We start from the raw sequence: 27,390 nt of genomic DNA on the forward strand, positions 1-27,390 counted from the left end.
AAACTAGGAAACAAAAACTTTAAGGAACCAAAAGACACATGCCCAAGACAGTGATGCCACAGTTTCAATTGACTTAGCTTCTCATCATGAAAAGACTCAGACCCTAACATTGGAGACTGATCAAGAAGATAAACTCCATCGGCTTCATGTCCACTGCCCATCATCTTCCCCATACTCAGGTCCTGAAAGACACAATGACATGGAAAGAAGGTTACAAAGCAATTATGAGACTTTGTAAGAGAACCTACAAATAAAAGATTCTATGCAATTGTGGAACATAGAATATAGAGTTTAGAGAAAGGTTATTGGTAAGTTTAACTTCACCCAAACCTGATATTGTGGTTTGGGATCCATTGGCAATGGTGATCTTACCTTTCCCTAAAAAAAGTCTATAAGTGGTAAAGTAGGAAGGCATACCAGTCATATGATCATTGGCTCATGCGTCAATTATCTAAGAGCTAGAGGGAGGGGCATGACACGCAAGTGCAATACATGATTTTGCTAAGGCACTAGAAGAAGCATTTGAACCAGTAGATGTAGGCAACCCACTCTTTTCAAGATGGGAGTAAGATGCCTCTCAATTTTTCCATCACATCAGAGGTGTCATGAGTAGATGTTGGAGCAAGAGGATTTCCCTCAAGCATGTGATTCTGAGAATCATGACTTGTAGTAGCAACATGAGCATTTACTTTCTTTCCAGTTTTAAACTTTTTAGGTTTTAGGTGGGGATTTAGTTTCCATCATCTCTCCTTGGTATGCTTCGGCTTCTTACAGTATTCACAAAATACCTCTTCGGGTTTACCAAAATTCTGCTTAGGTTTTGTGGACACAAGAGCAGTGTGCTCACCTACAGGTTCATGCATTATAGCATTCCTCATACTATCTTCATTCTGCACAAGAGAGTATGTTGTGGAGAGTGACAAAATATCAGAACTAAGGATGTGTTGCCTGTACTGTTCAGCAACAAGATCCTTCCACTCCAAAGCCTCAAGATGATCAATTTCTTCCCAAATTGACTGTAAGGAGGAGAAATACATGGCCACTGATGTCTCCCTATGTCACATATTGCATGCTTCTCTTTGCAGTTGATAGATTCTAGCAGTGCTTTTCACTTGAGAATAAGTTGCAATTAGTCTATCCCAAATATCTTTAGCTGTTGGAAGGAACATATAGTTATGGGAAATGTGTGGCTGCATAAAGCATACAAGCCATGACATAACTAGCAGATTATCTTGCTCCCATTTAGAATAGTTTGGATCTTCAGGCTTCGGCTTAGCTTCCTTACCGGTAATAAATCCGAGCTTACTCTTCCACCGATTGTAAGCTTGGTTGATTGAGGCCATTCAAGAAAATTTGTTCCATCAAGTTTTATAGTATTAATCTGTCCTCCAACATTGTCATTGCTTCCCGGGAGAACATAGGTAGGTACGTAGACAACCTTGTGTGAATCCATTGATCACAGCCCTTCAAAAAAAATTTTTCCCACCAGCACCACAATATTCCAACACCAGCTGAACTCCCAAACACCTTTCCCACAAGGTTAGACACGAGTTACAGCTAAAAAACTAGGAAAAAAAGGTATTGGTGGCAAAACATGGGAAGAAAGAAATTTCCCAAAAACAATTTTAGGGATTGGGAACTATCCTTGACTGTTAACTTTGATTGGGAACTCCACCAACTGAACATCAAAAATGCGTTCTTGAATGGGGATCTGGAAGAAGATGTTTACACGACTCAACCTCCTAGGTTTGTAGCACAAGGGTGTGAAGTGAAAGTTTGCAAACTAAAGAAATCTTTATATGGTTTGAAACAATCCCCAAGGGCCTGGTTCAGTAGATTTCACTTGTCTCTTCAACAAATTGGGTTCAAGCAGTGCCAATCTAACCATATTCTATTTGTCAAAAGAAATAAGAAGAATGTTGTGGTGTTGATTGTCTATGTTGATGACATTGTGATTATAGGGAATTGGGACTTTGAGATCCAAAAAGTTAAAGAATCCCTTGATGTGGAGCTTGAGGTGAAAGATTTGGGATAGCTAATGTTATTTCCTTGGTATTGAGGTTGCCCGCTCAAAAAAGGGCATCTTCATTTCTCAAAGGAAGTATGTCCTAGATCTCTTGCAAGACACAGGAAAGTTAGGAGCAAAGCCTGTAGATTCCCCTATTGATGAACACCATCGGCTTGGTGATTGTACTGGAGAACCCATGATAGATGTCAAGAAGTTTCAAAGGTTGGTAGGAAGAATTCTCTACCTATCAATGGCTCAGCCAAATATAGCTTATTTATGCATGCACCAACACCCTCCCACTTAGAGGCAGCTGAGAGAGTACTCAAATATCTAAAGAAATATCCAAGAACTGGGTTACTATTCAAGAAACATGGTCATATGAAAGTGGAAATCTACACAGATGCAGATTAGGCCAGAGCAGTTGATGATAGGAAATCAAGTAGTTGATATTGTACCTTTGTTGGTGGAAATTTGGTCACTTGGAGGTGCAAAAAACAAAGTGTAGTGGCTAGATTTAGTGTTGAGGCCGAGTATAGGGCCATGGCACATGGAGTTGCTGAAGTACTATGGGTAAAAAATTTGATTGGAGAGTTGGTATTCTCTGTTGATGGTCCAATGTCTCTCTACTGTGACAAAAAGGCAGCCATTAATATTGCAGCCAATCCAGTTCTTCAGGACAGGACCAAGCATATTGAAGTTGACAAGCATTTCATAAGGGAAAAACTTGAAAAGGGGGAAGTTTGTACTCCTTACATCAGTTCCAAGGAACAAGTAGCTGATGTCCTTACAAAGGGTCTTCACTATTTGCAACATAATGAATTGTGTGACAAGTTGGGCATGATTGACATATATGCTCCAACTTGAGGGGGAGTGTTGTAACATGTGTCATACTTGCATAGGGGTGTTTTTGGTTTTTCCCTTTTATTTGTTATAAGTTGTCGCCCTAAGTATAAATATAAACTTAGGCGCCGCCATCCTTACACAGAATATATTTAAAATATTATTCATGGAGACTAAAAAGGGATTTGGAAGAGATTCCATGAAAAGAGGAGGTTAGTTGGAGACAAAAATTTAGACGTAAGTGGCTCAAGGAAGGTGATGGCAACACCAACTTCTTCCATCTGTTGGCAATTGGTATAAAAAGGAAAAATTCAGTCTCGAAATTAGTGTGGAATGGTCAAATTTTGACAAGAGATGAGATAGCACAAGCTTTGTGAACCACTTCAAGACACTTTATGAGTGTCCGGGGAGTTCAAGAGAAGGTTTAGAGGATCTAGAATGGAAGGTTGGGAATAAAGACTTTTTTAAGATAAAATAAAAATTCTATTAAAAGAAAAAGAAATACATCAAGCCAAGAGGGTGATAAGTGTAGAGAACAGTGATGTGGGCCCCACAGATGTGGTCCCACTCTGTCCGTAGGGTAGAATGTATCTTGTCACAGCTGTGGTTATTTTGCTGTTCTGTTATTTCTAGTTTCAGTTTTATATTGTTTTTTATTTGTTAGCAGTTATGATGTAAACACCAAGGGCAGATATGTCCTTTCATGTAACTAGCATAACCTATATATATTAACTTAAAGTGGCGGCGGCAGAATATTGACATTCTGTTCTTCTCCTCAAAATCTGTGTTCTATTGCTCTTCCATCACTCTTTCTTCTACATCTTCTTCACTTTCTCTTCTCATCGAACCTGAAATCTCTTAGTGATCAAGACTGAATAGCAGTCTTGAAAACTTACATGGTATCAGAGCCAAGTTAGGGTTTTTCATGTGAGTCTAATACCAGCCGACCACATGAGAATCTCCTAGGACTGAAAGCTGAAAAGGAGGAGTTCGCAGACTGATTCTTGGAGATCACTAGAGGTACTAGCAGCTGTTGGAAACTTGCTAGGGTTGCAGAGTGTTGGTGGTCAGGAAGGATCAGAGAAGACTAGGGTTCAGGTAACCCTAGAAGGCAGCGAACTATTTTTTCCTTGTAAGTTGTTACTTTTTTAATAGAAGTTCTTTCAGAGAAGATAGGTTGGATCTATCTGGAGGGGAAGGCCGAACCATTCTAGCTCTTTCTCTCTTCGATTTCCTAGGGTTTTACAGCAAACCCTGGACCGAACTGTGTTTCGCTCTACTCTAGGGTTTGAAAGTGATCTGCGGCAAGCCCTAGTGGTTGACTGAACCCTGTGATCTACCTAGAACTACTCTTAAGTTGATTGGTAGGTCCGATCAGATTCTAGGGTTTCTTATTAACCCTACTACAAGCTCATCTATACAGTTTGGACTGTGCGACTGAATTGCTTCCTTTCAGGACTGATTAAAACCCTAATTTTCCCTAGCATATCAGTTTTGTTTTAAAGCTGTTCTCATAGTTCTAAGGGGGTTAGAGATCTACGGACAGCTACTGCTGTGTTGGCTAGTTGGTTTCAGATCAGAATTACTTCGGTTTTGTGCACATACACTGAGAATACAGATCAGGCCTATACTGTTTTGATTGTGATTGGTGATTCAAGTACTGTTTTGAGACTTGACAGAAATGGAGTCTAAAATTCAGGCAGAAGGCAGTCTTGGGAACATCAGTTATGGTGGTATTTCTGAGATGGGTGGTCAGATTACGACTGTAAAGTTTGATGGATCAAACTATTTGGAATGGGCCCAATCAGCCATGATGGCTATTGGTGGAAGAGGTAAATTAGGGTACCTCCTGGGAGATATGAAAGAACCTTCCAAGGGAGACCCGACATATACCAATTGGATGCAAGAAAACTACTTGGTTATGACATGGCTATGTAATTCTATGCAGCCTCATATTAGCCGGAATTATTTGTGGGCAAAGACAGCTAAGGAGATATGGGATGTTATGAAAGAAACTTACTCCCAACCCCTTAATGTTGCCAGAGCATGTGAATTGAAATGTGAAGTGCACACCCTTAAACAAGGAGAGAAACCGGTATCAGTCTACTTCTCTACCTTGAAGTCCCTGTGGCATGAGATTGATCACTTAGAGACTCTTGAGTGGGAGAGTCCCAAAGATGCTTAGACCCATAGAAAGCACATCGAGACAAACAGACTGTTTGAGTTCCTGGTGGGACTGAACCCAGAATATGATATTGTGAGGCAACAGATTTAGACTAGAGACAGTGTGACTCTCTCTCAGGCTTACTCATTTGTACACAGTGAAGAAACCAAAAGGAAGGTTATGATGCAACCCATATCAGCCTTTGTATACACCCAAATCAGGGGGTGATTCAGAGAAGGACAGGAGGAAGGAAGACAAGAAGGATGTAGTATGTGAACATTGCAAGAAACCCAAACATACAAAAGAGACATGTTGGAAACTGCATCCCCACTTGGTTCCTGCGAAGTTAAGAAACAAGAAGGGCACTGCTCATGTAGCCATGAACACTGATTCAGCATCCTCATCTGGCACAAAAGAAACATCTTTGGAGACCTTAGCTGCAGTTCGGGCTGCCCTAATACAGCTAGAAAAGGAGGTTGGAAATTCAGCTCAGCCACCGCAGCCTCCATCAGCCCCTGTCACATCTGCCTTCGCCCATTCAGGTACTCGAGCTTCAGCCTATCATGCCTCAACTCCAGATACTATCGAACCTTGTTGGGTAATAGACTCAGGTGCATCTGATCACATGACTAGCTTGCCTTCACTGTTTACTACTTACCATTTGTCTTCTGGTAGAGATAAGGTATCTATTGCTGATGGCTCCCTAGTTCCTATTTCTGGGAAGGGTGACATCAAGCTTTCAGATACTATGTCCCTATCATCTGTTTTGCATGTGCCTAAGCTTGATACTAACCTTCTTTCAGTCAGTAGTATTACCAAGCATATGAACTGCTCAGTAACCTTCTTCCCTGACCAATGTGTTTTTCAGGACTTGGAGACGCAGAAGGTGATTGGGACTGGCCGTGAGACGAATGGGATCTATCTGCTCGGGGAGCGGTTCCGTTGGGGAGAGTCAGTAGAGAAGTTGTCTTTTGTTTCTCAGAGTGTGAGTCCGGTTATGCTTTGGCATAACCGATTAAGTCATTTGTATTTTCGATCTTTACAGAGTTTGTTTCCTACTTTATTTGAGTCTATTGAGTTGTCTCAGCTACAGTGTGAAAGTTGTGAGTTTGCTAAGCATTGTAGAAAGCCTTATTTATTGAGTAATAAAAAGAGTGATAATTCTTTTGATATTGTGCATACTGACGTTTGGGGGCCTTATCATATCCCTTCCATGGGTGGGTACAGATATTTTTTGTTATTTTTTGATGACCATACCCGCTTTTCTTGGGTTTATCTCATGCGTTCACGAGATGAGGTACCTTCCCTGACCCAAAATTTTCACCAAATGATCCTAACCCAGTTTGATGCCAAGATCAAAGTTCTCCGATTTGATAACGCAAAGAAATACTTTACTAAATCATTGACATCTTATCTTCTTCATCATGGGGTTATCCACTAGAGCTCTTGCCCTCATACACCTCAGGAGAATGGACTTGCCGAGAGGAAGAATAGGCACATTTTGGAAGTGTCTAGAAGCCTCATGTTTACTTCCAATGTCCCTATTCACTTCTGGGGGGATGCTATCCTCACGACGGTATACCTTATTAATTGGGTCCCTTCCAGGGTCCTTGATATGCGATCTCCTTTTTCGCTTCTACACCCACGTGAGAACTTGTTTTCTATTCCCCTTAAGACATTCGGTTGCACTTGCTTTGTTCAGCTTCTCGGACCCCATCCCTCCAAGTTCGAACCCAAAGCCTCCAAATGCATCTTCCTTGGTTATGCACAAACTCAAAAGGGTTATTGCTGTTATGATCCTGTCTCTGGGAGGAAGTTTGTCTCCATGGATGTCACTTTCTTTGAGGGGACACCCTATTATCCTCGGGTTGCCCCTCAGAGGGAGAGTAGTGAGAGTGGGGGTTTGTGTTCTTGTCTTCAGGGAGAGAGCAGTGAGAGTGGGGCAGTTCCTTTACCTATTCCATTGGGTGATGAGAACTGCAATGGTGAGGGTGGTCAAAGGGATCAGGAGTTGAGGGAAAGCTACAATGGTGAGGGTGGTCAGAGGGATCAGGAGTTGAGGGTTTATCATAGGCGGTGCAGGCAGGTTGATCCTGATCATCAGCAGTCCAGACCAGCTCCAATCTCATCTGTAGCTCTAGGTCCAGATACTTCAGTCCCAGAGCCCATAGAGACTTCCCCTATAGATGATCTTGACCTTCCCATTGCAGTCCGTAAAGGGAAACGACATTGTACCACATCCACAGCCCACTGTATTTCCCATTTTTTATCCTATGATCACCTATCTCCTACCTACAGGTCCTACCTTAGTTCCATTTCCAATGTCCCTATTCCAAGAACAGTGCAAGAAGCCCTATCCATCCCTGAATGGAAAGATGCAATGCAAGTTGAGATGGATGCTCTGTTGAAGAACAACACCTGGGAGGTAGTTGATTTGCCAAAAGGAAAAAACCAGTTGGATGCAGATGGGTTTTTACGGTGAAGCATAATGCAGATGGATCTATTGAGAGGTATAAAGCTCAGTTAGTTGCAAGAGGGTTTACACAGACTTATAGATTACTTGGAGACATTTGCACCGGTAGCCAAGATGACTACTATTCGAGTTCTCTTGTCCCTTGCAGCAAGTCACACCTGGCCTTCATACCAAATGGACGTGAAAAATGCCTTTCTGAATGGAGATCTGCAGAAAGAAGTTTACATGCGTTTGCCTCCTGGATTCTATGATGCAGAAGTAGGTAAGAAGGTCTGCCGGCTCAACAAGGCTTTGTATGATTTGAAACAGTCACCTAGGGCTTGGTTCAATAGATTCATACTAGCACTTGTGAAGTTTGGATATGTACAGGCCCAGTCAGATCATACCCTATTCATCAAGAGGGTGGAGTCCTCTTTGACACTGTTGGCAGTATATGTTGATGATATTGTGGTCACAGGGAATGATAGCCATGAGATTGAGTCTCTTAAACAGCTTCTTCACCAAGAATTTGAGGTGAAGGACCTTGGTGTACTCCGGTATTTTTTGGGTATTGAGGTTGCTAGATCCAAACAGGGGATCTTTATATCTCAGAGGAAATATGTCCTAGACCTGTTGGTAGAAACTGGAAAGTTAGGTGTCAAGCCTGCAGATACACCAATTGAACAGAATCACAGGATTAGTTCCAACAACTGGTAGGAAAGCTCCTATATCTCTGCCTCACTCGGCCAGATATTACTTGTGTTGTTAGTGTTGTCAGCCAATACATGCATTCTCCTAGAACCACACACATCTTCTTGCGGCAGAAAGAATCTTAGCTTACTTGAAGAGATGCCCAGGTAGGGGTATACTTTTCAAGAACAACAATCACAGCTGTGGTCCCCACAGCTATGGTCCCACTCTGTCCGTAGGGTAGAATGTATCTAGTCACAGCTGTGGTTATTTTTCTGTTCTGTTATTTCTAGTTTCAGTTTTATATTGTTTGTTATTTGTTAGCAGTTATGATGTAAACACCAAGGGCAGATATGTCCTTTCATGTAACTAGCATAACCTATATATATTAACTTAAAGTGGCGGCGGCAGAATATTGACATTATGTTCTTCTCCTCAAAATCTGTGTTCTATTGCTCTTCCATCACTCTTTCTTCTACATCTTCTTCACTTTCTCTTCCCATCGAACCTGAAATCTCTTAGTGATCAAGACTGAATAGCAGTCTTGAAAACCTACAATAAGAAATCACCACACAACTTCTACAACAAGGCCACAAAGACTTCAAAATCAACAACTAGGAATGCATCCAAAACTTCAATACAAAAAACAAAGATAAATAAAAGCTATACCAGAACAACACCTTCGACCCATAGCTTTAACGACTGTGCAATATGCACTACAGAAAAAATGCAAATTAACCTCTTAGACCAAGAAATAAGAATCTTTAAGTGCATCCTTGAATGCCACAGAAAATGAACTTCCAAGTCAGACTCAAGCCTACTACAAAGCCTCAAAAGCCCCCCCAACTAGACAGCTGCTATGCATCACACTATCATTCTTCATCCACTATTCCTTCCTCTCCCTCTTCACCTTCATCCTAAGCCTCCCATCCTTCCCCCAAAACTCTCGATTTGTTAGACTCTTCCCTTCTTTTTCTTTCAAATTGTTCAATTACTTTTCTATCTGTTGTTTCCCCCAACCCCCCCCCCCCCCCCCCCCCCCCCAAAAAAAAAAAGAATAATAAGAGACTTCCCAATCTCCACCTATCTGTCTACTAGTCTATCTATATCCACCCTGTCCTTCTCAGGATTGCCATCCTTAGAAGACTCTTCATTTCCATTCCCCCTACCTTTCTTCCCACCCCCCTCTCTTCTTTCCTCGTCTTTCTTAAACTGAGATTCAATGGCTGCCTTATTTTCCATCATTCTTGTTCTTTCATCCTTCCTTACTCCCTCCTTTGCCACCTTTTCGATGACCTCCTTCTCAAGTCTCAACTAAGTTTTCTTCACCCTCCTTTTCCTCTATAATCTCTAGCCCAAATCTTTCCCTCTTCTCCCTTGAGGACTCAAAAGTCGTGTGTCAGGTCAAAATCTAGAGCTATTACCTTATCTCTTTCTTTCAGTAAGGTTTAACCTTTAGCCTTTAATTTTGTTTTTTTTCCTTTTGTAATTTTTTTTCAAATTTGCAACAAGGACCATCCTTGACTAGCCCTTCCGTAAGTCTATGAAAGACTTTAGTCACATGAACCAACTGCCTGTTTCCTGACCCTTTGGGTTTTCTAATCTCCCTTGTTTTAAGGGTGTCGTTACCAAGAATTTCTGAAGCTTCTTTCACCCTTCTCCTCCCTAGGTCCACCCCCAATGTTCCTTCTAACACCAATTTCCTTGAGCCTTCCTCCTCGCACACCTACTACAAATCCACTTTGTTTGCTCCCCCCGCCCCCACAATCCAGATCCAATTCCCTGCTTCCATACTTTCCTAAGCTTACCTTGTTATTCTGTACTAAGTCTCAATCAATTGCTCCATTCCTTTTGATCTCCACTGAATCTGTGGTGTTCATTGTCGTTAAACTCTGATGGTTCTTCTCTGCCAAAGCTCTAAATTGAAGAATGCCTTCAGATGAATCCGTTTAAAGTAAAGGAGGATCATCTGCAACTGAAATTGGTCATGTTTCAGCCTTTGAATTTCTTAGACATCTTGGCAAGCTCATCTCTTCAGAACGGATGAATCTTGTGGTCACCCACTCCCAAATCTCTCTCTTCCTCTTTCATAAGATCCTGGGTGGTTTTGAAATTCAATTTTTAAAACCTACTGGTTTTTGGCCTTCAATTGATTAATCTCCCAAACCTTCCCCCTCCTCCTTATAGATGAACCGGCTTCCGCAAAGCTTTTTCGCTGCTTCAAACAGTTCGAAATAGGAACTTGTTCAAGACTTAAGAAAGACAATGATGGACGTGAAAGGCCTTGCAAAGATATTGACAGATTTGGGCCCAACATCTTTTGAGCTATCATGTTTTCTCGGCCCATCATGGCTTTTCAAGCAACAGAGACCACCTGACCCACGCTTTTCACCAAAAAAGGCACCTGTTCAACACTTGTCCCTTCTGCATTTTTACCTCTTTTGTTAGTCGCTTTTCTCGCACTAGAGCAGCAAACTGTTCACCTTCCAAGGCTGGTATTTCCTCTTCGCCCCCCTTTCCTTCCACTCCCCTTATGCCACGTGTGAACCACTGAGCCAGCTCATCATCTTCTTCAACATTGGAGTAGCCGTTCCACAGAGCCACTTTGCCTTCCGTAGTAATCCAAACCTTTCTCCATCTTCCTTCAATCCACAGGTCATGGCAACGAGGGATGAAATCCAGCTTCACTCCAGTCAATTTGGCCTTTACTGCAAACAGATCATCGAAACAGTAATCCTCCATAGATCTACTTAACGTAGACACTATTCTTTCAATTGAATCCCTTCTCCAGTAGTTGAATGGCAATCCTATCAGTTTAATAGTAGTGCTTGTTTCTGAGAGCTTTTTCTCATTGCAAGACATCTTCCACTTTTCAACCATAACCACCCTTGCAACAGATTTAACCGATGGATCTTCCACAACTTCGTCTCCTACGCCAACAATGGCCTTATTGTTGCTAAAAGGAAGATAGGTAGTGTTGTTTTTCATCTTCAGTTCCTCCACCACTGATCTCAAAACTGTTTCCAATCTCTCACTTCCTCCTTTACAGTAACAACGTACCTCTTCTCCCAGCTACCAATTTCCACCTCCAGCAACAACTTTGGCGTATTATGCAAGCTAGCAAAGAGAAACGGCCTTTGTTCACTTTGTTGCTCTTCTCGCTCTAATGCAGCATCCCTATTGAACTCTAAGTTCTCCGTTTCTGCAGTGTGTTCAACATCTGTAACGAATTGTTGGACACTTTAGAAAGGAAGTTTGAGGTTCAATAGGTGAAAAATGTAGTTTTCTCAATGGAGCAATCTAAAGCCCGGGGGCCTGATGATTTTACAATGACGTTCTATCAAGGTTGTTGGGAGATTATTTGGATTGACTTAGTGATTTAAAAGGCATGCCTAGGTACATAGGCGAGGAGGTGCATTTTAAGGTCCAAGGTGTGTGTCTGGTGTGCCTAGCACTTCAACCTAAGTGCATGCCTTTTTAAATTTTGTGCATATTTTCTGTTTTTTTTTTTCTATGCTTAGCAGCTAGGCCTGCCAGTTCTCCAAAAACCTCATATTTGCTAATACCGCTCATTCTTTTGTCCTAATAAAAGATATTTTTAAAAGACACTTATAGTTATAAAACCTTCTTTTATAGAGATTAAGAATTTAAGGCCCTGATATGGACTTGTTTGGGCTTGCCTCCAGGGGCTTGGTACAAATGTGGCTCATAGAATTAGGAATTATAATGTTTAACATCATATCAACTATTTGAAGTAATGAAACTGGGAAAAATAAAGAGATTAAGAGTTTACATGCTTGAATATGTTCTATATGTTACACTTAATCTTATTTTTAAATTTTCATTTTAAATATGTTTTACATGTTATGTTTATGTATTTTAATTTGAGATAATAGGTCTTTTTAAACATTTGTTCTAAAACTTAATTTTATATTTTTAATTAATAATGTGTTTAATATTTTTAATATTTTGCATTTTTTAAAATTTGTTTGGCATTTTTTTAATTTTTTAGCCCCTCCATTCTTGGATGAAGTACTAACCATTATGCAACACTTCCATGAATTTATCCTTACCTAGTTAAAAATTTGTATCAAAATATTCCGCTCTAACAATGCTAAGGAATATTTTGAGAAGAATCTTTCATCCTACCTTAATACCTTTGGGGTTATTCATAAGAGTACTTGTTCCTATACTCCACAACAAAACAGAGTGCCAGAAAGGAGGAATCATCATGTGGTTGAGGTTGCCAGAAGCCTTCTTTCTGCAGCTCATGTTCTTATGAAATTGTAAGGGGATGATATTCTTACTGCTACATATGTAATAAACCGTATGCCTTCCCGAGTTTTGGGTCTTAAGACCCCCTTTAGCTTCCTTTTCCTTGATGAAGACCTTCTCTCTCTTCCTCTTTGGGTTTTTAGGTGTACTTGCTATGTTCACATTCATAGCCACCAAAGGCATAAGTTTGAACCTAAGCCTCGTAAGTGTATTTTTCTATGATATGACTCCACACAAAAGGGATATTGTTGTTACAATTCGGTTTGTCGCACCTGCTTTATTTCCAGAGATGTCTCATTTGCAAAGTCCGTTCCTTTGAATCCTTTCTTTGGAACTTCTTCCTAGAGGGAGTATTCACTAGAGTTATTTTCCAAGTCCCCAGCTATTACTATTCCCATTCCTATTGAGTCCTTGATTGAGTCTCCTCCTACTCCTTTTTTTTACATCTCTTCCTCTTGCATCTAGGAATGGTGACAGGGCAAGGATCATACTCCCCATCCCTGACCCTGATTTCGAAATAAATCCTCATCCCCAACCTCGATCCCCACCGAGGGCAAAAGTTGTCCTCCATCCCCGATCCCCGACGGAGACAGGTTCCCTGCAGGGACCTAAATCCCTGAAATTTTTAATTAACATTTTTTTGAGAAATAAATTTACTTAAAATAAAGGAAACTTTTAAAACATGAATAATATTTTAAATATATTTTGATAATATAAATAATATCACATACAATCGGGTCGGGGCGGGGCAGGGACTTCATGGTCTCAAATAGTCTCTTAGAGCTTGGGTGTCTCTATGAGAATGCATGAATTGACTAATGACACTCATTGCATGAGAAATATCTAGTCGAGTCATATAGCCATTGAGAGGGTATTGTGTTACCTAAAGGGTACTCCAAGGAAAGGCATTCTTTTTGCTAAACATGGACATATGACACTAGAGGCATATATGAATGCATGCTGGGTTGGATGTATTGATGGAAGAAGATCTACCTTGGGTTACTGTGCCATGGTGGTAGGGAATATTGTTTAATGGAGGAGTAAGAAATAGTCTATGATGGTTAGATCTTCTATTCAAGCAAAGTATAAGGCAATGGCCCATGGAGTTTCAAAGTTATTGTGGCTTATAGATCATTATGAGAAGCCAACGATGTTATATTGTGACAACCAAGTAGCCATCAACATTACACATTGAAGATGTTCAAGACTGCTATCAGTCTTGGGCACTAAGAAAATTTAGGTTCGAACAGAAGAGAAAGTGAAGAAGAAAGAGGAGAAAGAGTAGTGAGAGAGCAGTAGAACACAAGTTTGAAAGGAAGGACAGATTCTCAATGATCTGCTGCCGCCACTTCAATTTAATATTTATATGTTATGCTAGTTACATGAAAGGACATATCTGCCCTTGGTGTTTACATCATAACACTTAACAATATAAAAACTGAAACGTAAATAACAGAATAACATAACAGATAGACTAGGTACATTCTACCCTACGGACAGAGTGGCCCTACAGCTGTGGGGCCCACATCAGTTTCTCTAAACTCCCCCTCAAGTTGGGAGTAAATGTTTTTCATTCCCAACTTGGATAGATCCGCTTCTAGCTTCTTTCTTGATACAACTTTAGTGAGGATATCTGCTAGTTGCATACTGGATGTGATGTAAGGGAGGCATACTTCTTGAGATGAGACCCTCTCTCGTACAAAATGTCAGTCAACTTCAATGTGTTTGGTTCTGACATGCTGCACTGGATTATGTGCTATATTAATGGCTGCTTGATTATCACAATACAGCATCAGAGGCTTCTCATACTCAACACCCAACTCCTCAAGTAGAGATCTTAGCCATAGGATTTCAGCCACTCCGTTGGCCATGGACCTGTATTCTGCTTCAGCACTAGATCGGGAGACAACACTTTGTTTCTTATTTCTCCAGGAGACAATGTTCCCTCCCACAAGGGCACAATATCCTGAGGTAGACCGTCTGTCATCAACACTCCCAGCCCAATCGGCATCTGTATAGACCTCCACCTTCATGTGGTTATTGTTCTTGAACAGTATACCCCTACCCGGGCATCTCTTCAAATAGGCTAAAATTCTTTCTGCCGCAAGAAGATGTGTGGTTCTAGGAGAATGCATGTACTGGCTGACAACACTAATAGCATAAGTAATATCCGGCCGAGTGAGGCAGAGATATAGGAGCTTTCCTACCAATCGCTGGAACATAACCTTGTCTTCAAGAAGCTCCCCACTCTCTGCACTAATCCCGTGGTTCTGTTCAATTGGTGTATCTGCAGGCTTGACACCTAACTTTCAAGTTTCTGCCAACAGATCTACGACATATTTCCTCTGAGAGATAAAAATCCCCTGTTTGGATCTAGCAACCTCAATACCCAAAAAATACCGGAGTACACCAAGGTCTTTCACCTCAAATTCTTAATGAAGGAGTTGTTTAAGGGACTCAATCTCATGGCTATCATTCCCTATAACCACAATATCATCAACATATACTGCCAATAGTGTCAAGGAGGACTCCACCCTCTTGATGAATAGAGTATGATCTAACTGGGCCTATACATAACCAAACTTCACAAGGGCTAGTCTGAACCTATCGAACCAAGCCCTAGGTGACTGTTTCAAACCATACAAAGCCTTGTTGAGCCGACAAACCTTCTTACCTGTTTCTGCATCATAGAATCTAGGAGGCAAATGCATGTAAACCTCTTCCTGCAGATCTCCATTCAAAAAAGCATTTTTCACATCCATTTGGTATAAAGGCCAAGTGTGACTTGCTGCAAGGGATAATAGGACTCGAATGGTGGTCATCTTGGCTACCGGGGCAAAGGTCTCCAAATAATCTATGCCATAAGTCTGTGTAAACCCTCTTGCAACTAATCGAGCTTTATACCTCTCAATGGATCCATCTGCATTATGCTTCACAGTAAATACCCATCTGCATCCAACTGGTTTCTTTCCTTTAGGCAGATCAACTACCTCCCAGGTATTATTTTTCAACAGAGCATCCATCTCAACCTGCATTACATCTTTCCATTCCGGGATGGATAGAGCCTCTTGCACTGTTCTTGGAATAGGGACATTGGAAATGGAACTAAGGTAGGACCTGAAGGTAGGAGATAAGCGATCATAGGATAAAAAATGGGAAATACAGTGGGCTGTAGATGTGGTACAATGTCGTTTCCCTTTACGGACTGCAATCGGAAGATCAAGGTCATCTGTAGGAGGTGAAATGGCAACAATAGAGGAAGTCTCTGTGGGTCCTGGGACTGTAATGGCTGGACCTGGAGCCGCAGATGAGATTGGAGCTGGCCTGGACTGCTGATGATTGGGATCAACCTGCCTGCACTGCCTGTGATAGACCCTCAACTCCTGATCCCTCTGACCACCCTCACCATTGCAGCTCCCCCTCAACTCCTGATCCCTCTGGCCGCCCTCACCATTGCAACTCCCATCACCCAATGGAATAGGTAAAGGAACTACCCCACTCTCATTGATCTCCCCCTGAAGACAAGGACTTAAACCCTTACTCTCACTGCTCTCCCCCTGAGGACAAGGACTTAAACCCCTACTCTCACTGCTCTCCCCCTGAGGAGAAACCCAAGGATAATAGGGTGTCTCCTCAAAGAAAGTGACATCCATGGAGACGAACTTCCTCCCTGAGACAGGATCATAGCAGCAATATCCCTTTTGAGTTTGTGCATAACCAAGGAAAATGCATTTGGAGGCCTTGGGTTCAAACTTGGAGTGATGGGGTCCGAGAAGCTGAACAAAGCAGGTACAACCGAATGTTTTAAGGGGAATAGAAAACAACTCCTCATGTGGGTATAGAAGGGAAAAAGGAGATCTCAAATCAAGAACCTGGGACGGAATCCAATTAAAAAGATATACCGCCGTGAGGATAGCATCACCCCAGAAGCGAATAGGGACATTGGAGGTAAACATAAGACTTCTAGCCACCTCCAAGATGTGCCTATTCTTCCTTTCGGCAACCCCATTCTGCTGAGGTGTATGAGGGCAAGAGCTCTGATGGATAACCCCATGATTAAGAAGGTAAGATGCCAATGGCTTAGCAAAGTATTCTTTTGCATTATCATATTTAAGAACTTTGATCTTGGCATCAAACTGGGTTAGGATCATTTGGTGAAAGTTTTGGGTTAAGGCGGGAACCTCATCTAGTGAACGCATAAGATAAACCCAAGAAAATCGGGTATGGTCATCAACAAATAACAAAAAATATCTGTACCCACCCATAGAAGGAATGTCATATGGCCCCCAAACATCCGTATGCACAAGATCAAAAGGACGATTACTCCTTTTATTACTCAATGAATAAGAGTTTCTACAATGTTTAGCAAACTCACAGCTTTTACATTGCAACTGGGTCAACTCAACAGACTCAAACAAATTAGGAAATGGACTCTTTAAGGACCGAAAAGACAAATGACCCAATCGGTTATGCCAAAGCATAACCGAGCGTACACTCTGTGAAACAAGTGACCTCTTACCCACTGACTCTTCCCGACGAGAACTCTCCCTGAGCAGATAGATCCCATTCGTCTCATGGCCAGCCCCAATCACCTCTTCGTCTCCAGGTCCTGAAAAACACACCGGTCAGGGAAGAAAGTTACTGAGCAGTTCATGTGTTTGGTAATACTACTGACTGAAAGGAGGTTAGTATCAAGCTTAGGAACATGTAGGACAGAAGACAAGGAGATCGTATCTGATAACTTAATGTCCCCCTTCCCAGAAATAGGAACCAGGGAGCCATCAGCAATAGATACTTTATCCCTACCAGACGACAAATGGTAAGTGGTAAACAGTGAAGGCAAGCTAGTCATGTGGTCGGATGCACCTGAATCTATTACCCAACAAGGTTCAGTAGTACCTGGAGCTGAGGCATGGTAGGCTGAAGCTAGAGTACCTGAATTTACGGTTGTAATCTGACCACCCATCTCAGGAACACTACCATAACTGATGTTCCCAAAGCTGCCTTCTGCCTGATTTTTAAACTCCATCTTGGTCAAGTCTTAAAACCGCACTTGGACTACAAATCACAATAAAAAAACAGTATAGGCCTGATCTGTATTCACAGTGTATGTGCACAAAACTGGGATAACTCTGATCTGAAATCAACTAGCAACCACAACAGTAGCTGTCCGTAGAACTCGAACCCCTTAAGGGAGTTCGAAAACCCCAAAAAACTCTGAAAACAACTTAGAAATAGGTCTGATATGCTTGGCAAAATTAGGGTTTTAATCAATCCTTAAAGTGAATTCTCAGTCGTACACTCCAGACAGTACCGTACGGATAAGGCTTGTATTAGGGTTAATATGAAACCCTAAAACTGATCAATGTTGAGGAGAGAACTATTAGGGTTTGCCGCAATATTAGATCACAAGGTTTAGTCCTATACTAGGGTTTGCCGCAGGGTTAAGACAAAACCCTAGAGAATAGAAAGATAAAACCCTAGAGTGGTTCGGCCACCCTTGCTAGATAGGTCCAACCTATCTTCTCTGATAGTACTTCTCTCAGAAAATAAAAAAACTTACAATAGGATGTTGTTCGCTGCCTTCCAAGGTCACCCAAACCCTAGTCTTCTCTGATCCTTCCTGACCACCAACACTCTGCAACCATAACAAGCTTCTAACAACTGTTAGCACTTCTGGCGATCTCCAAGAATTTGTCTGCGAACTCCACCTTTTTAGCTTCCAGTCCTAGGAGATTCTCATGTGGTCGGCTGGTATTAGACTCACATGAGAAACCCTAACCTGGTTCTGATACCATGAAGATGTTCAAGACTGCTATCAGTCTTGGGCACTAAGAAAATTTAGGTTCGAACAAAAGAGAAAGTGAAGAAGAAAGAGGAGAAAGAGTAGTGAGAGAGCAGTAGAACACAGGTTTGAAAGGAAGGACAGATTCTCAATGATCTGCCACCGCCACTTCAATTTAATATTTATATGTTATGCTAGTTACATGAAAGGACATATCTGCCCTTGGTGTTTACATCATAACACAACAATATAAAAACTGAAACGTAAATAACAGAACTAGAATAATAGAATAATATAACAGATAGACTAGGTACATTCTACCCTACGGACAGAGTGGCCCCACAGCTGTGGGGCCCACATCAGTTTCTCTACACACATAATCATGTCCAGCATGATAGAACAAAGCACATTAAGGTTGATAGAAATTTTGTACGAGAGAAACCTTCTTCGGTGGAAGTTTGCTTTTTATTGCTTCTGAAGAATAGTCAGCTGAAGGGAGTTCCAAAAGGAAAGCTACTAACCTAGTACATTATAATGATTATATAAGCAAGCTAGGCATGACTGACATCTATGCTTAGCTTGAGGGGGAGTGTAGAGAGACTAGGCCGAATGGGCCCTAGTGTCTCATTACCTTTTGTCTTCTTTTATTTGTTATGTTTATGTTAATGGGCCTTGTCCATATGGGCCTGTTAACTATCTTTTGTTTCTTTTAACTTATGCTTATGAGCTGGCCGCCACATTAAGGGCATCATTGTAATTATTCCATTGAGATTAAATAATTAAAATTAATTAGGAGAAAGGAGATAGGAGTGGCTGAACTCTTTTCACCTTCTCCCTTCTTCTCTCATTTTCTTCGTCCTCTTCTGATTTCTTTTATTTCTTCACTATTTTTCTTCCTAATTTCAGAACATACTGTTATTTTATTGGACTGATTCACATCTAAAGGAGAGCAGATCAAAATGGATTAACTATATACAACGAAGGTCGATGATGGAGATTGGCCAAGACTGCCAAGTAGAACATATGGTTTATGCATTAATAGAATATATGGTTCTGGACATGGATGGTGAAATAGGGTTTTTGTATCCAGCCCCAAATACAAAGACAGTTCCGGATATATTAAGACTATCAAAAGAAAAAAGTGAAAGCATCTATAGGGTAGCATATATTCCAAGCATCCATGCCTCTTCCCCTTTTCCATCCCATGATTATTTTTGAGTCTCCTTCCACCTCTAGATTAGTTTATTTCAATCTTAGGCCATCTCAATACTTTAGTTATATAAGCAAACTAAAAACTTTAAACCTACTGCCTAAATGACAAATATGACTACAAAGGATTAACCTACATTAAGAATAACCACAAAGGGATAACCAATGATCAATATCATAGACCCAAGAAAAGGCTTATTCAAACATGATATAGTTTTTTAGGAAGGGTCACTACCAAATAAGGACCCTGGCTATCCAACATCTAGGGAATAGACTAGAAACAGACATAGCTTTGTCATTTTTTGCACAGTGTTAGACACTATATGCCCTTTGTTCCAATTTGATTGATGTACAGATACATTTATTGTAAATGAATAAAAGTACATTATTGTTTCATGTTGATATTGATATGATTTTGTAAAATTAACCCTTAAACTAGACACTTATGAGACTCATGTTAGCTTAGAATGTTCTCATCCATTGGATAGACTTGGGGAGTTTATTCTGCCAAGGCTGACTCTGATGTGTTGCCAAAGAAGTTGGGGCAGCTTGTCTCAGTTGCTAGGGTTAGACCCAAAGCACATGCAGTGTGCGTTTGGTTGAAACACTGAACTTGAACCATTTTCCAGCTATGCCCAGGACCTTGGAGATTGATGGGCAAAACCGAAAAATTACACATAACCCCCAGACTTGATTATGGTACTGCACTAGGTGTTGGATTGGGTTGTCTTTGATATGCCAATCAGTGAGATCCATTGAGGGTCAAAACCTGGATATGTTGGGGCAGTTTGAGAATTCATTTAAGTGGGTGATCATAGTGATAGGATTGGCCCCTTTGTCGGACAAAATGAATGATAGGGCTTACACTCTCTCTGATGGAAACCAAACTATCGGCACTGGATTTCAACTGTGTTTGAGATTTGGTTTTGCAAAATATACTTATATGATATATATTATGTTTTATAAAAAAAATGTTTGCAAAAGGTTTTAATTCCCGGGATCCATCCGAGCAAAGAGTATGACACTGTACCTTGCAGCCAGGGGAGAGGTCCTTCCCTGTCAGGCAATGTTTGATCATTATGGGCCGAGAGGTTAAGTGTAAGAGACCATTAAGGGCTGATTACCTAATGGGCTTTATCTTACTTAAATCCATTATCCTTGGGTCTTCATAGGATGGCTGAATTCAATGATCATTTAAATGTAAATGTTGGGCTCATATTGAGCCCATAGTGATGTGCTTAGGGGTTTACTGTGTTTAATAGTGAATCCGGCCAAGCCTTTTCACAGAGGCTGGGCCAAACCCATGTGGACTTATGTGAGGTCATTGTGGGGTCCCACACCATACAATTCAAGCCTAAGTTGTCCACGCAACACCTTGGGTCGTGAGCCTTGTAGCTGATGGGCCTAAGACCCATAATTAATAAGATTAAATAAGCTGTCACATGACAACTTATGTGCTTTGCATTGAATCTGGGTTTGGAAATGGGTATGGAGCACCCATCATCTTAGGAGCAATGTTTTAAAAGGCGTGGGAGGCGTATGCCTGGAGGTGTGCCTCTAGGTGAGGCGCTCCCAAAACACCCTGAGGCATATGCCAGAGGCGCTGACACCTCTGAGGTGTACGCCTCAAGTGCAAGAGGCGTACACCTCTTGAGCTTTTTTCATGAGGCGTGCTAGAGGCGTACGCCTCATGCACACCTGATATAAAAAGACAGAAAAAAAAGAATAAAGAAAAAAAAGGAAAGGAAAGGAAAGGAGAAGAAAAAGAAAGAGAAGAAAAAAAGAGAAAAGGAAAGAAAAGGAAAGGAAAGGGAGGGAAGAAAAGATAAGGGGAAAGAAAGTGGTTTGCCCCCTACCCCTTCGACAAGACCCCCCCTTTCAACTAATGTTATGCATCTTTATTCTTCTTAATATAAAAGATTTTTATTAAAAATAAAGAAAAATGAGATCCCCCCTTCCTCTTCATCCTCCTCCTAACCCCTCTCCTCTTAAGGAGGCTTAACGCCTCCTTGTGTTCGGGAGGCTTACACCTCTTGCATTTTGAACTATGCCTCACGCCTCTAGGTAGTGGAACGCCTCGCATCACGCCTTCATGTTTTAAAACATTGCTTAAGAGGATAAGGCTTATCTCTTAATAGAGACCATATCCAAATTAGATTTGGATAATCTCCTAATTTGATTAGGAGAAGTGCTCCATAAAGAGATAAAAGAAGAAGAGCGCGAACTGGACTAGAACACCACTCTTTCTTGTTCTCTCTTGTTCTCTTTTGTCTTCCAAGAAACCTTGTAACGAGTTCATGGTCTAGGTTTTCAAGGACTGATAGAGATCAGTTTTCTTCTAATTTTTGCAAGAATAATTTAGAGGAACTTCAGGCTCACCTTCCCCAGTTCGATCCAAGCAGTTAGGTTGCAGTTTTGCTGAAAACCGTGTTGTTGAATCAGCTTCACCTACACACTGTGCCATCTTCAATGGAGGCTGGTTTTAGGAATGATTTGGGCATGAACTTCCACCTTGGGATCTGCATTTGTAGTATCTGTATCAGGTATACATCTCCCTCTTTGATTGGTTTCAAATCTGGTCCGGTTCAGTACAAGACCAATCCTGAAAAATGAGTTTTTCAAAACATAGGGAATTCAATTACCAGAAGGATTAGGAAATTTTTGAAATTTCGCCCATCCATCTAGCATGGTTTGGCCATCCATATGATGGATCCTAACCCTTCCAACACAAAGTGCCCTCTCTTAGACTCGAACCAGAGTTCTCAAACTTGTTAATCTGAAATTTTACCATTGCACCAAGAAATGGCCCCTAAATAAAGTACTCCTCCACTTTTGGGCTTTGTAAAACTTAATTTTGATGGGTATAACTCATTCAGCCATCCTGCTTGTTTGAGAGAGAAGAACTTCAGAAACAACAATGACAATGCTCTCCTTTATATTCAAATTTAATATGATACAGAAACTTGGTTCATGCTATATATGTTATCTTGTTCATGGTTTGAAGCTGATGGCTGCTTTGGGTCATCAAGTTAAGATGACTCCCAGACCATTGTTGGCTGAATGCTTGTTTCTTTTCCATTTCATTAGAAAACCCAGATCTTTTGGTTCTAGAGTGAACATAATGTACAGGAGGTACCCTAGATTGGCTAACACTCTAGCAGATCCTTCAGATAAGACAAAGAATTAAGAGGGCTTCTCTTGAATTTAAGGTAGGTTGAACAGATTGTTTCTGTCTTAGATGTGTCAATATTGTTCATGGTCTTGTTCTTTAATGAATAGTTTCCATTATTGTTCTAAAAAATGAAACAGAAAAGTAGAAAGAAAAAAAGTCCATAAAAGAAAAAGAAAAGCATACCCTGACAATATCCCCAACTTGAAGCTTCTTCCAAGGGATAGTTTCCCACCTCTGGTCTTGCAATACATCTATAGGTGAATGATTTATCACCCTATCATTATGCAAGCGTTTCTGTTTATAGAATTAGACAAAGAAAAGCAAAAATTATGGTCAAACGACTAGTCAACATTGTACTGCACAAAAATGTCTGATGGATGTGAGTTTAGCAAGAATGACACCCAAGCACTTCTCTACCAGCACAAAAAGTACAGTAACTTTCACTCGATACAACATGGCCCTCAGAGTAAATCATTGTCGTGTTCTAGCATGTAAAAAATATATATTACTTACCCAATCCTCAAAGGCCTCCTTAACAAGAGAGACAAAAAGTACCAAACTCAGTGGCACAACGTTTGTTATAGGATGGACAGGACTGCAAAAAAGGAGCAATATTTCAATGCAGAAACATGTTATGTGCATGCATATCAAAGGCAAGTTCCATGAAACCAAATTCCAGAACTCAACAAACTAAGAGAACCCTGTCATCCACTTTAATATGTATCCAAAATGAACCAAAAAATCTCAGGATTACAGTGAATTGTACATAAGTGGTTCAAATACCATCAAGATCTAAGGCATAGAAAATGTATGTACACCAGAAGATATAAATCTTGGAAATTCAGGCTACAAAAATAATCAGTATAAATTTAGTCCTTGTTCAGTGGAGCTGGCAGCTAGCAACTGGATTTAAGACATGAAATGTTGTATATACTATATACAAAGGATATGGACTTAAACAGTGCATGCTACAATTTTAACCAATATAATTATAGTCCTCAACGGAGCTAGTCACTAGAACCAAACATGTATACTATGTAAAACAAATTATACTCTAAAGAAGAATGCATATAACCATTATTTGGACCTAGGAGTACCTGATTGGTGTCGTAGATAGAACAGAGATCATAAGGAAGTAAAGATTAGCTACCCGTCTGAACTGTCAATGTAACATAGAAACTTTTTAGGGAAATAAGTGATACATGAATTTAGAAAACATGAAGGAATTTACAATAAAAAACTCAAATCAATTTATTATGTTATATTCTTAATGTGTGTCCAGAGATTAGCACTATGTTACCTGTTCAAACAAACCTTTTGGTAAAAAGGTAAAGATGTTGTACTTTGTGGTTGATATGGAATTTCCCTGAAAATGTTGATTCGAAGGTCAATTAGAAGGCATCCATATAAAAACAAATTCAAAAAGAAGATCAAATGTTGGATAATAAAGTCTATAAAGATAGTAATGTGTCTTCTACAGGTAGAAATAACAATATAGGATGATAACTAGAACAGTAATTACTTTCTAGAACAAACCAACTCTCTGGCCATGTATATGCATGCATGGCCATCGAAGTTCGTATATAGGACAGCTCTAAGCTCTGGATTTACAACAATGAAAAGAGGAAGTTTAAGTGGCTGACTAAGGACATCGAAGTTCGTTGCACATGGATAAAAAGAAATGCAAATTCCTTGGCAGATGGACTAGCTAGACAAGGGGTGAACAGAAACTCTCTCTTTTGGGCTGTGTTGTAAGTTTTTCATGGTTTGGGTGTACATTGGTATAGTAGGGAGTTAAGATTCTTTAGCTCCTTTTCTATGTAACTTCCTAAGTTCTCAATTATTAATAAAATTTACTGTTATTGATAAAAAAACTGTATATGCATGCATGGGAGAAAGGGTGCTTTAATTTTTTTTTTGAAGATAAATAAAAAATAAAATTTATTAAGGAAACAGATTAAAGAGGATACATCAGGGTGATAAGAAATCATCCAACAAAGGACAGACCAAGAGCAAGGTGCCAACCAGCTGGTTGGTAAGGTCTCCTGCGGGTCGTAGTGGAGACTTGGGATCAAATCCTGCCTACACCTGGGTTGGGGGATGGGTTATCCCCTGTCGTGTAGCCCTTCGAAAGAAATCAAAAAAAAAAACAGACCAAGACTTTCAGCTTAACCCCTTAGGCCTAAGATAATCAACCCTACGAACATCAATGACATCTTGAAAACCCCCACCCCAATTACAACTTCAATGAACCCAAATCACTTCTCACAAAAAAAAAAAAATCCACAAAACACATAAATAATCAGACATTAATATGCAATCCCACTCAACCCTCCCATCCCCTACCTTAATACAATGGAAGCACCCTAAACCCAAAAAACCAATTCCGTCGAGAAGCTGACCTCAAGCTTTACCCATTTTCTAAGCGCATCCGGTGTCTAAGACAGAACTCTCGCTTCTTATCTGAGAGGCTTTCTTTATCTTCTTCCCCTTCTTTGGCCCCATCCCAAATACTCCCAACATTAATCTGGCAAATACTTTTGAAACTTGAATTGTTTGATTGCTTTTCTGTCTTCTAAATCTTCTTATTGCATTATGAATTTTCTCCATCACTGAAGAAGCTTCCCTGCTAGCAATGATTCTTTCTAATTCAAATATCACATTCTTTTCAAAAAATTGATGAAGAGATAAGGGGAGAGAGGATCCCCCTATCTTAGGCCTCTGGAACACTTGAAATAGTCGTGTACACTGCCATCAAGTTTAACTGAGAACCAACAGTTGCAAATGATTTTTTTCTATTAGAGAAATCCAATCATCTGAGAAACCAAACCTTTGAATGACCATAAATAGAAACTTCTAGTCGAGGCAGTCATATTCTTTTAACATGTCCAGCTTTAGGACTACATTGCCACCTCTAACCAGTCGGTCAATTTCCTGAAAAAGCTCATGGACCAGATCAATGTTATCTATAATATTTCTATCTTTAATGAAAGCTGCTTGAGGCGGCGAGATCAACTTATGAAGAACAACCACTAACCTATAAACAAGTATCTTTGCAATAATTTTATAAGAAAAACATCGGTAGGGATTGTGAGGATTTTTAAGCATAGGGAGGACATTGCTCCCCTCTGCCACCCCTGGCTCCGCCCCTGGTAGGAATGATAACTCGATGGAGGACATTAACTCAGGTCTACAATCTTCTTCAACACAGGCTAGCAATAACTCTGAAGCCAAGTCTGGATCGATAACCTCCATGCAATGGGTTCCCTTACAAAGAGATAAAGAATAGGGCTGTGGGAGAACAAAGGAGGATCACTCTAATCTAAGATAGACCAGAACCATGCCAAAGGAAAGAGTTGGTGGACGGAAGCTGGGTTGATTACAACTTGTCAGATGAGGAAGAATCTGAATCTGAGGCAGCATTCTTAATAGGTAGTGTGGGAACAGAGGCAGAAACTGAAGAATTGGTAGGCGACTATCATATCAACAAGTTGTTCGATGGTGAAACAAAATATTTGGGAACAACCCCTATTCAAAGCTTAGCGCTGGTCAGTAGTAGATTGAATGAGGTCGAGGACTGTTTGGTCGGGCGGCAAGCAAACCTTATCCATAACAATTGTAGAGAACACTGATGTAGTCCCCACTGTGTCCGTATGACTGTAGTTAGCAGTTAGTTTGTTAGTTATTTCAGTTAGTTGGTAGTTTATTTCAGCTTATTGTTATTAGTTTTCTTTTCTTTTTTTGCCATGTAAGCAGTAAGGGTAATTCAGCCCTTTTACTCTCATTTGAATATTAATATAAATTATAAGAGTGGGGCGGCTGTAGTAAGTCTCTCTCTCTCTTCTGAATTCTCACCTTCGAGTTCTTCTTATCCTCTTCTTTTCAATCTTTGTTTTCTATTTTCTCATTAAACCTAGGACAGATTGTAATCCTATTCGACTACTTAGTATCAGAATTTTATTATCTCTGAAAGGTATAAGGCCCAATTAGTTGCAAAGGGATTTACTCAAACATATGGTATCGACTACTTGGAGACTTTTGCACCAGTAGCAAAGATGACCACTATCAGAGTTTTATTATCTCTTGTAGCCAGTTACTCTTGGCCTTTGTTTCAGATGGATGTTAAAAATGCATTCTTCAACGGAGACTTGCAGGAAGAAGCTTACATGCAGTTACCTCCTAGATTTTATGGTGCAGAAACCGGAAAGAAGGTATGTCGGATGAACAAAGCCTTGTATGGACTAAAACAGTCCCCCAGAGCTTGGTTTGATAGATTCAGACAAGCCCTTGAAAAGTTCGGTTATGTGCAGGCCCAGTCAGATCACACTTTATTTATTAAGAAAGTGGATTCTTCCTTAACCTTGCTTGTTGTATATGTGGACGATATTGTAGTGACAGGGAGTGATAACAGTGAGATTGAGTCTCTTAAGCAACTCCTTCATCAAGAGTTTGAGGTAAAAGATTTGGGAGAGCTATGATACTTCTTTTTTATTGAGGTAGCTAGGTCCAAGCATGGGATTTTTGTTTCTCAAAGAATGTTCTTGATTTGTTGGAAGAAACTAAAAAGTTGGGCGTTAAGCCTGCTGACACACCTATTGAAAAAAATCACAAGATCAATGCAGAGGGTGGAGAGCTCCTTGAAGATAAAGCTATGTTCCAATGGTTAGTTAAAAAACTCCTCTATCTTTGTCTCACTCAACTGGACATCAGTTATGTAGTCAGTGTTGTTAGTCTGTATATGCACTCTCCTAGAACTACTCACCTACTTGTAGTTGAGAGGATATTGGCATATCTG

At 40.5% G+C, this 27,390-nt stretch overlaps 1 protein-coding gene across 5 annotated transcripts in view; it reads right to left on the bottom strand.

The window, feature by feature from the left end:
* The window catches only part of LOC104608019 (phospholipid-transporting ATPase 3-like), a 131,424-nt gene that overhangs the window by 77,970 nt on the left and 26,064 nt on the right, over positions 1 to 27,390 (bottom strand). For 3 of the 5 annotated variants that reach the window (XM_088904345.1, XM_088904344.1, XM_088904343.1), the window contains 4 exons: positions 23,896 to 23,961; positions 23,693 to 23,749; positions 23,109 to 23,190; positions 22,779 to 22,889 (listed from right to left, as the gene is read on the bottom strand). In XM_088904345.1, coding sequence (XP_088760471.1) covers positions 22,779 to 22,889; positions 23,109 to 23,190; positions 23,693 to 23,749; positions 23,896 to 23,961 — 316 coding nt within the window. Of the gene's footprint in view, positions 1 to 22,778; positions 22,890 to 23,108; positions 23,191 to 23,692; positions 23,755 to 23,895; positions 23,962 to 27,390 lie in introns of all 5 variants that reach the window. The other 2 variants (XR_016085867.1, XM_010273858.3) reach the window with 1 other exon arrangement.

This window comes from Nelumbo nucifera, chromosome 4 (genome assembly GCF_055504915.1).
Source record: "Nelumbo nucifera cultivar China Antique chromosome 4, China Antique-T2T, whole genome shotgun sequence".
Lineage (NCBI taxonomy): Eukaryota > Viridiplantae > Streptophyta > Magnoliopsida > Proteales > Nelumbonaceae > Nelumbo > Nelumbo nucifera.